Source organism: Platalea leucorodia, assembly GCF_965183815.1.
Source record: "Platalea leucorodia genome assembly, chromosome: Z".
In the NCBI taxonomy this organism is placed as follows: domain Eukaryota; kingdom Metazoa; phylum Chordata; class Aves; order Pelecaniformes; family Threskiornithidae; genus Platalea; species Platalea leucorodia.
In genome coordinates this window covers 19,286,268-19,298,978 of record NC_138858.1, presented here as the reverse complement: position 1 = coordinate 19,298,978, position 12,711 = coordinate 19,286,268, and the positions used below count along the sequence as shown (strand labels likewise).

General features: G+C 40.3%; 1 protein-coding gene across 2 annotated transcripts in view; it reads right to left on the bottom strand.

The window, feature by feature from the left end:
* ITGA2 (integrin subunit alpha 2) overlaps positions 1–12,711 on the bottom strand; it is a gene marked incomplete at its 5' end in the record, with an annotated part of 70,863 nt that overhangs the window by 13,325 nt on the left and 44,827 nt on the right. For both annotated transcript variants that reach the window (XM_082337121.1, XM_082337120.1), the window contains 9 exons: positions 772–874; positions 4,467–4,550; positions 4,649–4,725; positions 5,450–5,542; positions 7,186–7,327; positions 8,155–8,237; positions 8,831–8,941; positions 9,998–10,149; positions 11,131–11,270. In XM_082337121.1, coding sequence (XP_082193247.1) covers positions 772–874; positions 4,467–4,550; positions 4,649–4,725; positions 5,450–5,542; positions 7,186–7,327; positions 8,155–8,237; positions 8,831–8,941; positions 9,998–10,149; positions 11,131–11,270 — 985 coding nt within the window. The remainder of the gene's footprint in view (positions 1–771; positions 875–4,466; positions 4,551–4,648; positions 4,726–5,449; positions 5,543–7,185; positions 7,328–8,154; positions 8,238–8,830; positions 8,942–9,997; positions 10,150–11,130; positions 11,271–12,711) is intronic.

Here is a 12,711-nt window from a genome sequence, read left to right as displayed (position 1 = left end):
GATATAGCAAGAAAATCAGAAAACATGCATGAGCATGGAAGAACTGGACTCGTTTTGCATCAGTTTTTTGTACTAAGACACTTACTAGGGTAGTAATTACATTATGCCAATAGTAAAGCAGGAAGTGTACTGTATAGCTTCAGGTCCCTGTCTGTTTCCTTAGCAAAGCTCATATTAACTGCATGAAATATGTTTTGAAAAGCAAATATTCTGCCCCAGCCAATAGTCCTGTTATTTAGTCCTTTCGAGTAGCAATTACAGGAATGTAAATGGAACATTATTTAAGTTTCTTTCACGTTGCATATTTGGATCTAAGTTTTTCCGAGTTATGTAATAAATGCTGTGATCTGGCTCGTTCTTCCATCTGGTTTGAGCACTTAACCCTTGCTAAACTTCAAGTTGCAAAGTCTGAGCCTGCAAAGACTTGTTTGCCTTTATCAAGTTGGCAGCAGACAAATACGCTTGGTGAAAAAACAGTCTAAGTTGGCCTAAAGTTAAACATTAACCATCTTCTAAATATGTAAACAGTGCAGGACCAATCCCTCCTCCATTCTACCTGTGCAGTAAGTGCAAATTTCATCCTTATCCTTATAAAGACTGTAAGCATTTATCCCCCAGCTATTTGCAATTTTTTTTTTTCTTACTTGACTGATTCAAAAGCATCAAAATCAGACAGTGAAATCAGGAATGTTTTTTCAACTACATTTTGGGACAAGGCTACAGGAGGAGGTAAGGCAGCTTCTCGAACCAGAACCAGAAACATTTACTAACCTTAACTGAGAAGTTGAATGCGGGGCCAATATCTTCAAAATTATTCACAGTGGAAGGAATGTTATGATCAGAGTATACTTCATAAAAGTTGATGTTGGCAAGCCTAGTTAACAACCATAAAACAATACATTTCAGTTTGGCAGCTGCTTTGAAAACATAAGTGCCTTCATGAAACAGGTCAGAAGTACAGTCAGAGGAAAAATCAGTCACTTGTACTGCTGTTTGAATTTTACAAAGTTGGTTAAGAAAATACACTGTGTACTGAAGCCCAGAGCCAGAGCAAGCATGTGAAGGTAAGACAGGAGGGCTGTGTGAGATGCAGGCTCTGCTCAGCATCCTGCACCCTGTGGTGTTTCAGTGCCATACTGCAAGCTCCTCTCCTGGGCACAAACTGCGACTTTCAGCCTTGCAGTGGTCTCCCTCCTCAGAAAGGGCCTCCCAACAGTCTCCCTTGGTATATCTATAACAGCAAATACCAACAGACACCAAGGGATCCCTGGGCCCTGATGCCATAGACCACAGGCAGGCTTGTTTCCATGCTGTCTCAGTGTCGAAACACACACAGCACCTTGCTTGTAGGCACGGTACGTATCACATAGACCTTGTCTCCTCTGGCCCACTTCCTTTAGTATTTATGGGTTTCAAAATTTCCAAAGTAACATGAGGGTGGTTGCAGCCACCACTGCATGAAATTACAGGTGTGTGGTGGAAGGACATGGTGCGAGGGCCCGTGGATGCTTGAGGGGCTCAGCCAGCTGTGACCATGCTCAAAGACAATGAAAGCATCCCTGTGTAGTGCATCGCATCCATGTGCTACCTGTGAGCAGCTGCCTTGCTGAACCATCCTAGAACTGTGTCTGCTCTTCATCATTAGCTTTCAATAGGAGGTTAATTTGAGCAGTCAAAAAGCAAGCTGGGGAGTGAGTTAACAAGGAGAATGGGCTATCATGATTCTACATCAGCTTTTCCTGTAGCACAAAGTGCAGATCCATCCTCTTTACCAATGCTACTGTCCCCATTTAATCTGGGTAACATCTGTGCGTACAATCCCAAATTAACACATGTGCAGTCTGACAGAGGTGCTTCCTGATCAGTTCTGCTCCTCCATACTGCATCGTGGATCCTTTTCGATCCTCCATACTTCCTCCCATGGGCCCTTTCCTTGAAGGGCCTCCTCACAAGGACTCCTAGGAAAACCTGTGTGATGCATTTTCTGCTTCCTTACTGCTCAAATCTCCAGTCCTTCCAGGATGCACAGTATCAGCTTCCTTGTCCTTGCAGGAGTCACTCCTAAAACTGCCCCCTCCTAAAACTCCCCCTCTACTCCTGGAGACTCAGATTAGGTGATTTTCCCTAGAAAGGCTTCACTTCAGCAAGACAACACTTTTTTCTCAACCCTTGTATTTTAAGATGTTGCTCCTCAGCTATATTACTTGCCTCAAGAAGGAACTATCTATCTCCAGATAGATATTTCCTAAATAGAAGAGTGTAAAAATGAGCTAACTCCAAGGGAAGCATTTAAAATTTTACCTTGGCTTAATGTGTATTTCCTTTAGTTCTTTTAAATTGATTCAGCTCCAAGAATGTGTACTTCCTTTAGTTCCTTTAAATTGATTCATCTCCAAGAATAACTAATCCTTTTCTGGCAGTAGGGATTCCTTCATGCCTCGACTTGCACATGAAATTGCATTTTCTCATACTCAGGAGATGCACCTGAATTCAAACTCCTGTTTTTCCTTCAGTAACCCTTTTATAGACTCCATGCCTGGCCTTTTCTGAAGCATTGAGTCTCTGTTCATATTTCTCAGCTAATTAAATTTGCTGTCTCAAGTTTGCACCATCCCTGTTTCCTAGGAGGCTGCTTAAGTTGCTGTGCTAGCCCCGTACTCAGATGCTCCTGTAGTCTCTGTGCCATTGCTAACTTTAGTAACAAACACTCTGCTTCTGCTGAAGTCTCACGCAACTTTCTCAAGGAGCTGAAAGAACTTGCACCGCTGACTTAAATGCTTCTCTGCAATTAAAATAATCTGAAAAATTCTGCATGACTCCAGAATTGGTGCATCTAGCCATGGTGAATGCAGGGCCTCCAAATGTTCTGAAACTGCCACTGCAAAGCAGGTTATTAAACTAATCTTCTGTACTGTGGTCCCTATTCCAGCTCAGGTCATCATACACAGCCAACAGTTCTTGTAGTTATGGTGATCTTTGAATATTTCCTGAATTCATTGTTGCTGTGCATTTTTAAGCAGCTTGCTCTTTTTCAAATTTCTTTCATTCTTTGAATAATTACTGTTTATTTTCTATCAGTTTATGTTTACAAATTTTGGAGTGCTTTGGGATGCAAAAGCATTTTTGGTGACGAAGTGCATCAAATCTAACTACATGTAGTTTATCCTAGAAATTCAGTCATTGCAAAAGACAAATCTTTTCTTTGATGAAAAGTAAAATATCCTATCTTGATCCGAGGGTCAAACCAGTGTATTTTTGTTTCAGTTCTAATTTAAGTTAAACTGCAACTGAAATCATTCTTGTTTGGAACAGTAACAGACTAATTACTGTTTCAGTGCATCCCAAATCACCAGGGGTTTCCAGGGCTGAAGATAAGAGGTTATGGGGCACATTAGGAAGATCAGTCTTAAAGAGATTTTTGTCTGTCTCTCTCCCCCTGCCTGCTCGGCTGTCTCTCCTTACAAACTGCCCTTCCCAGGGTAAAGGATCCCTCTTGGAACAGCCCCAACCTGCCTTCCACAGGGAGGGGAAAGGGCTGACACCGGGAGGTAAGGGGTAGGTGTGAGCCAGAGTCTCCGGGCAGGCGCATGGGAAAGCGGGGTGTGCTTCTCCCGATGCCAGCACAGCTCCAGCAATCTGCCATGTGCCACCTCAGGTTTTAGTTCAAGTCATTATGTCAAACTGCTAACAAGAGTTTATCTTTTCAGTCTAGGTTCAGCAGGTATGTCCATAATTATTTGTTTTTCTTTTTTTTCCCCACCTTTGCTGACAGTTTGAGCTGGGGCATTTTTTTCTTTCTGTTGTTGTTGTTTTGTTTAGTTTTGATCACTTTAACTCCAGATTTGATCCAATGTCACTACATTTGAGCCCAGAGGTCCAGCCTTATATATATACACTAATATTAGTATATACTAATATATATACACTAATATATATATAATATATATAGTATATACTAATATATATACACACTGTAATATTAGTGTATATATATACTAATATATATACTAATATATATAATATATATAGTATATACTAATATATATACACTTATATATATATTAGTATATACTATATATATATAATATATATAGTATATACTAATATATATACACTTTTATATATATACACACTATAATATTAGGATATACTAATATTAGTATATACTAATTGTATTATCAAAACCACTGTTTGGTTTTTATAACACTTCCATTCATGTGAGCATCTGTAACAACTGTGCAGAGGTAAACATGGATCCACAATTTCTTACTACACATTCCATAATTTTTTACATGTATGATTATTGGAAGAACATAAAATTCTGCTACTGTTGATGAAGTGGGAATCTCTTACGACTTCCAAAATGAAAACAAAGTTTCACTATCTTTTCAGTGGCCTTTCAAGACCATTACTATATTCAAATGCCTTCGCAAAATGACAGTGATTCTTTACACTATTGAACATACCTTGTGAAGTGAATTTCTGCGTCATACCGCAAAGGAACTGATAGGCTGACCTGGTTGTCCAGTTCTTGCTCTTCCTTACTTTCGCTGTTCATCAAAACACATTTAAGTCAGGTGTTATAATTTTATTTTAGACAAATAAGGTATAAATATCTAACTTGCTTTCATACAATCATATACTTTACCTCAATGCACGAAAACTTAGAACTGCCATATTCTGAAGATTTTTCAGGTTAAAATCAAAACTAATATCAAAGGATACCTATGGAAGAGACAAGGAACACACAGTAAGTGAGTTGATGGTACAACATCCAAAGGACTTCCCAATAGCAACATAATTATTCTTATGTGCAACAATCTAGAATTGCCCTCTGTATCTGAATTCTCCACCGATTTCTGTGTAATATTTCAGTAATTTCTAGTACTCCAGAATTGCTTTGTTCTCACTTTCCCCCACAAATTGGCATTGTTACATAAACATGAGCTATCCCCAGATTTATGATATATATGAGAAAAAAGATTTATGATCTATCCTAGGGCTGTGTGGGCCACTCATCTCCTCTCAAAGCAATACTGCTTTCTTGGCGAGATGAGATTCACAGAGCAGGAGAGGGAGCTACCCCAGGTTCACACAGCAGGAGGGGTTTGATGGGAATTGTGCTCAGTTCCCGGGAGGCTACGCACGATGGATGCTCTCGGTTTCTGCACCCAGCCCTCACGCTCCAAGCATTACAAAGCTGCAGTAGCATTTGAAAGCCATGGGTAGGGACAAATGTGCTTCAAGAGCCTTTTTTACTTTAATCTGTCAGGGAGTCACAAAAGTTTAGCCCTTAGTTTGCTCTTTTAATGCCCCTGAAACCCAAAGGGAAGTTAACTGTTGCCAAATCTAAGAAATCCTCACCAGCAGTAAATGCAGATTTAGGGGAAAACAACAAGAAAAAAGCTTTTGGATATCATTCAAAGTTATTTAAACATGCTAGCTGTACCTGTTGTCCTGTTCTGAAAACAGGATAGCTTATTTGGCAAATAACTGTACTTTGTGCTGTTCCTGTCTGACACGAGACTTCAGTCCCATCACTCTGCAGAGGAAAACAGATAGAAAAGTCATCTTAATGTGAGGTTTTGATAAAGTAGAGAGGAATTTCTCAGTCTGTATCTTCAACATGACATGTATTACGCTAAGGAGTAGTCCAAATAGGTGTTATGGCAGTAATTCCTAGAGATGCAGCAGATGGGTGGAACATAGGCAGGGGTAGGAGAAAGGCAGGAGGAAGGTAGGACAAAGGACCAGTCCCATGAGATTTCTTGTAAGCTGTAATGATCTTGTTAGAATTTTGTGCTGGGCTTGGAAGAAGGAATACAGGCTAGAGAGTACAGGTCACCTCCAGCATTAACTCCAACAGTGCTTTTTTACAGCATTTTTACAGAACGTTTGCAGACATATCTACATGACGTGAGAGCTAATTAAGTACTCTCACTGTAGAAGTTAGTGTGCAGAGGGGAACTCTATTGTACTTTTTGTAGGAAAACCTACAATACGTAAGGGCATATTTAGTACTTTGCAGAGTATTTAGCATGTCATTGTACTACATCAAAGACAAACTCATAGACCATAGCGTATCATCACTTTGAGAAGAATTCATTAAAATGTACTGTCTTTTGTTACAAGCATCCCTACCAGACATTTACCATTCATGAATTATGCTACAAAAAAATGCCCAAAACAACACCCATACATTCTCAACTTACGCTTTTCTTCCTGCTTTGAAGCTGGCACATTTTTGGTCAAAAGCTTCACTTGCAGGCTGAAATCCTTCTAAGTAAATGGGCTTTTAAAGCAAAATAAAATCCTAGCTCCAGTGTGGTCTTTTGGTATGAGTGGTATGAGCAATTTTGCTGCACAACAGGATGGGGAGGTAGAAGGGCACCCTCTGCGCTGTGTGTAGTACTTCTGCCAGTTCATTGTTCAGGAAAATGCTGCTCTTGGGCAGTGATGAATGTTCCTATCCCTCCTCTTCCTTCAGGACAGGGATTGCTCTGGATTTCACCCCTAGGATTATCACGCACCTCTCCAGTAGCAGCCTGACCACGTAAGCCAAGCACTGAAGTCTGGATTTCATCCTTCATGAATTGTTTGGGAGCAACAGTTGAGGTTATAGATATACTGCATTCCCCAAAATAGTATGTATAATGCCTTTCTTTTCCCTTTTATAAGACAAAATTCATTAGAAGAAGAGCTTCTGGTATAGCAATCATTTCAGTCTGATTAACTGTCTAGCTGGAACACATGGCCTTGGCACTAACACTATGTCTAGATCCAAAGTCTGTGCTTTAAGGCTGCATCATTGATGCTGCATGCTTGATTTATCAAATACAAATTCCCTGTGGCACAGCAACTGCATTCAGGCATGTTGTTGGGAGTCAAGCAGAAGATGTGGGTGCCAAGGCCTAAAGTGAGGAAAAGATGACTGAAATACTGAGGTGAGGTCAAACTCAACAGGTTGCCAACTTTTATGCTGAGTTGGCAGTGTCTCTCCTTGACCTAAGTAAACTGATATGCTGAAGGGAATAATTCTGGTATGCAAGAAAATAAATTGGGAGAGAGGTTTGCACACACATTCTTTCCTGGGATAGGCACTACTAGAAAGAAAAAAAAAAATTTCTCAGAGAACCTGGAGAATCAGGGGCAATAACAGAAACAGGGAGTTTTGGTATCACATACCGGTAAAGACGATGAAGCAAAAAACAAGTTGTCTGAAAATGTAGCCTGGATTCTGGTGTTATATGCATTTTCCTTTTTATTTCTCAATTTCACGTTGAACGTTAGTCGTCTGTTTTTGCTGCTGACAACAAACTGCTGTTTGCTGTTGGAAAATAAAGTCCATTGTTGTAAACAGAGGTACTAGAACAGCTGTGGATCATGAAAATGTGTTGCCTGTAGCCAACAACAAATAACAAGCATAGCAAGACACTTCTTACGTTCTACGCACTTAAATGCTCTGCTTTCTAAACCCTTTGACATAAGAAATTCTGTGACGGTGTTTCTTAAAACCAAATGGAATTAGTGTCTTCTCAAAGTGCAGGACCTTGATTATGTATGGTCAAAGTCACTTTGCTGACTTTTCAAGGGCTCTACCCTGGTGGGAAGGTGGGCAGAGAGGGCAGCATGCCTGGATGGCAGCTCCAGAAGAGGCAGCCCTGTCTCTCTGTGTACTGTACATGTATGCGTATATGTGCATATGGACTTGGGAATATGTGTTGCCGGAATGGGTGACCTCAGCTGCCCAGTGGCACAGCCTGCTGCAGGATCGTTCCCTGCGGGAGGGACCAAGACGGCTGCTGCAGCCACTGCTGCTCTCCCAGTGTGTTCCCTTTCCTGACACTAGCCAGCCAGCCAGGATTCCTCAGAATGCTCACTGTGTCCTCATCCCTAAGGTACCAAAAATTGGGTTTGTCTAAGCTGACAAGAGTCTTACCTTCTGTATCTGTGTTCCTATCATGCCTCTTTTTCCTTGATTAGTTATTTAGACAGAAATGCTATTGCTTTATTTATCCCTGCTATTTCTAAGTAGATATTGAACTAGAAAGACATTCTTATCTAGAAATTAATCCAAAGCCTACAGACAAACCAGCTGGTGAAAACTTAACACCTGACCCCAACAATTCCCAATTCCACTGATTTAGGTCTTACCCATCATCTGCCTTCCGCTGAACATTCAGAACAAGATCACAGATACAAAGTTCATCTTCACCACAGTCTTTAATAAAAGGTATCTACAAAAAACAAAAGTTCATTTCCTGAATGATAGGGCTCAACTTCAAAATTATCTACAGACAGTAGACTGCAAACACCTTTGAGGTGAAGCACATTCTTGGTTTGCAGATAAGAAAATCCCTCCGAAGCACATTAAAAACTCTTGACACATGAACAAATTAACATCGAGTAACATGTTACTACATATCTATTGATCCATAAGAACAGTGCAGGTAGGTTGTTGTTAACCCACAACAAATGTGATGTAATTGACAGGGTTCCATTTCTCTTTTACGTACTCTTTTATGGTAGGATAAACTAACTTAAAATAGGTCATCTTTGCCATCAACTAGAAGGTCACATCAATAGTGGCATGGCTCAACTGCCATACCATGGTGGCGGATATGTGGGTGTGTGTGAGCAAGCCCATGCAATACAGACAAAGGTATAAAAGGAACCAGGGGACACCCTGCCACATGCCTGCTTTCAGCCCAGTGACTTAACCAGAACACTGGTTTTCACTTGCCTGTACCTTTTTGGAGTTTGTGGGGGGCACACATTATGGATGTGTGTATAGCCATGCATTTTTTCAATACTAAGTCTGCACACTTACACTATAGGCCACAGATGCAGGAGAATATGTATCAAGGACAGGGCTGGAGCCAGGATTTGCAAGGCCAATGTCAATGCGCAAACTAAGAGAATTCACTGCATCAGAAGGTTCCTGTAAAACACATGGTTCAGATGATAGCTTTCAGGACAGCAAACAGGGTAAAACTGGTAATTCTATTGTAAATTGAGAACCCATAGTAAAAATCATACTTGCTCTAAACAAGAAGTAACAGTACAAAGCTTCATTTCTTGACCAAAATAATTTTGTGAGATTGCCTAGTGTGGGCTCCTCTTGCTAAATAGCTTTAAGTGCTATTTCCATGATAGAACTAGTTTTCCTAGGATTCCTGGAGACGCAGTTTATCACAGTCACTTGTAGGGCAAAGGAACATGCAGATTCTCTGCAGCTGCAGAAGCTGGTTCTCAAAAGCCACCACCAGGTGACTTTCATTCTCACCTTGCTGCACAAGTCAAATTCCTGTTCTACTCTGCCTTACCATCACAGAGAGCAGCTGGGCCAGAGCGACACTAAAACATAATATACCTCGTGTCTCCTCTGTTTCTTAGTAGTGGATCAATGCTCTTCTATCCCTATGGCTCATGGCTCCACAACAGCACTAAATGGGATCAACAAGTCAAAGATATTTGCATTGCGAAGCAGAGCAGGAATCGAAGTCCTCTACCTGACCCAGCATCGTGTAGGGGGCTTAAGGCAACTCTCAGGGCTGTGTTCATTCTTTGATTCTAAAAAAAGATGGAAAATTGCTTATTTTTATTTTTTCCTAGGTGTATACCTAGGGCCAGAATGCACCAGAAGTCTGCCTGAAATGTTGTTAGTTTGAGAGAAAACATTTGCATGTATGTCTAAGAATCTACTCAGAGGGAAACTAAAATCTATTGAAACTATGGACTATGAGCTCTGTGTTGTGTCAGAGCTGAATTACATAATTAAGAACTGCCTCTTCTATCCTAAAAAGCTGTGCTGAACTTGACAGTTATTAGTTTCTTTGAAATCATAATCTTACTAAGTATTTTTCAGTTGTGGGGGGTTTGAGAAATGTAAATCATTAAGTACACCATGCATGAAATTCATCTTACAAACATAAAATTCATCAACAACTTCCTCTGATCATTTTTGTCACATAAGACTGCTTGCAATTGCACTTACCTGGACACTGAAGATGTCATGAACACAATTCTCCTCATGACGTACAACAAGATCCCTCTGCATGTACCTTTCATTATTTTCTTTGAACAATCCTCTAGAAGTCACTCTAGAGGACTGGAGATCGGCATCCAATGTTGCATTGTACTTTATAGCTACAAGAAGAATAACAGTACATTTTTTGCTGAGGATGACTGCCTGTGATCTCATCACTATGCTCAACATTACAGAGTGACCAGGCTTTCCAAACCACAAAATATTTTACTTTTTTCATAGCTTGCTAAACACAGAGCAGTCTCAAAATGATAGAATTTTCTCTTGTGTTTTCCAAAGCAGTCAAACAGGTTTAAAACCTGACGTAAGTTCTCATCCACAGAGAGTACATTAAATGGCAATCAATCCAGTCTCCACTGCAGATGTCTGAGCCTGCAGCTCAGGCAAGAAGCCACTCAGCAGAGCCAGGTTTACGCTAGATAAAGGGGCCTTGCAACCACATCCCTGAACTCTGAAAACACTATAAAGAATCTGCATCTTCTCGTCAATCACATAATAATTTCTGTCTTCTTCTCTTCATATTATGACTAATACACTGTGAAAGTTCAGCGTTACTTTACAGCTCACAATCATGAGTTCATAAAGGCACTATACAAAGCACTGAAGCAGTCCAGCTGGTGTTACCCATGAGATGTATGTTTAACTAAATAGCTTCATGAGAGGCCACTGCTAGTCTCAGAAAATCGGGTGCTCTCCTGTCCTCTGAAAAGAAGAGCTCTCCACTGGTATCTGCACTGAGCCTACGGGAATTTTTTTTTTTTTTTTTTTTGGAGAGAGAAGAAAAGTCTTCAGTCTGCTGTTGAAACCAGCAGGTTGAAAAAAATCAGCTTCTCACTAGTGACATTTTCTGGGGTTTGTTGAACAGCAAGGATACAGCTCTCCTTTATACTATTAATTCCTCACTTTTCAAAGATTATGGAGCCAGTGATGAAAGTAGGTCTTAAAAACACTTTCTCAAGCACTTAAGTTTTTTCTCCCTTTCTTGACATTCAATCTAATATATCTTTAGAATTTCAATTTCTCATTTGAATAATGGACTTCTGAAGAAATTCATATAAGGCAAGTCATTGAAATACTCTTACCCACTTGATTATCTCTCTTAGCAGGTCTAAATGTAGCCTGAAAACATATTTTGACAGTTACTTCTGTGTGCTTGTTAAGCAGACTGATTTTCTCAGGTTTAAATGAGGCAATTATGGACACATTTGCAATGCTTTGTGACCTGAAAAATATTTTTAAAAGGTTACATGTGATTTTCAAGAGCACTGGGTAATGTAGAAGCTGTTGTCTATTACTATCTCTAAATGTAACATTGATTTTCTTGGTTCCCAATGTAAACATTTTTTAAAGGCACCGGTAAAACTTTTTCTTTGCATGTAAGTGAATTTGTTGATACAGTAGCTTTCAGTAATGACAATAAATAATTTACCATGTCAAATTAATGGATAATCAATGTCTTTATTCCAATGTTTTAATCCTTAACAGAGAATGAAGCCATTGTCCTGTTTTCCCAATAAGTAACCTTCTTCTGCTCCTTTAAGTTACTGAACTCCTCTGGGAAGGTGAAGAAGGGTAATTCTTTATTTTAATTAATACTCTTATTTTTCAGAAAAACAACTTTCATGTAATTAATCAAGATTTTGAAGAACAATTTCAAAGGAACCCTGCATGTAAAACCAAACACTTTAATCAAAAGTGAAACTCATTAATCAGACCAAACGCCAGAGTGAAAGAAAAACGAGCATCTTCATTAATTGAATCTAAATAAATGCTGGTACTCCAAGGAGCACAAGTTTCTTCAGTGCAATTCCCACCAGCACCAGCAGCAGCTCTATTGTGGGTCAAAGGTCCAAACTGACCATTCATTTTTAATAATCTTGTTTCATTATGAAATAAGTAGCAATTCAGTGATGTTTTTCTTCTTACAATGGGGAGCCTCAGGCAAGAAGACAGGCAACAGATAGGGAAGAAAGCTGCATTTTAATTTAGCTCCTCAAGGAAGTAGTGGAAAATACACAGTACTTAGGGAGGCAGAAGATTTGGGTTCTGTGAAGCCTTTTTCTTTATTTTGTGAAAGTACTCAGATTGCTCTGGCAAAGGCTACATGCCAGAAAAGATGGGTTTCTTGCCAGAAATAGGTTCCAACTCTTTCACTGCTCTCTGTCCTTACCCTGCAGGACAACTCTCTCCCCCAGATCAGCCTACCACTCAGTAAAGGTCACACAGGTTGTGTGGGAAGTGGTTTCAAAAGGTCACGCAGGTTGTGTGGGAAGTGGTTTCATCTGTCTCAGGCTCAGCTATCAGAATTATACTGCGGCTACTGAAGTACAAACTGCTGTTACAAGTACTCTCAAGCAAGCCCCACTCCCTGCTGCTGTCCCTTCCCTCTGGACCACATGCCTGCACAGCAGCAGTGGGCAGGGGTGTCTCCTGGCCCTCCCCATCCCTGCCTAGGTCCCTCCTGGCAGCCTCCACCACCCAGCTTCCCTCCTCGAGCCCTGGCTCTGCCCCCACGCTGCCTTGGCTTTCAATGGTTTGATGATACGTGCTTAAAAGAGGTTTAGTCTAATGCTGTTTTTCAGCTAGCTACGATAGCAGCGATTACGCAATGTGTGTTAGCTCTGAACACATGGAATGAAAGAGCTTTTTGGTTTGTTTGTTTT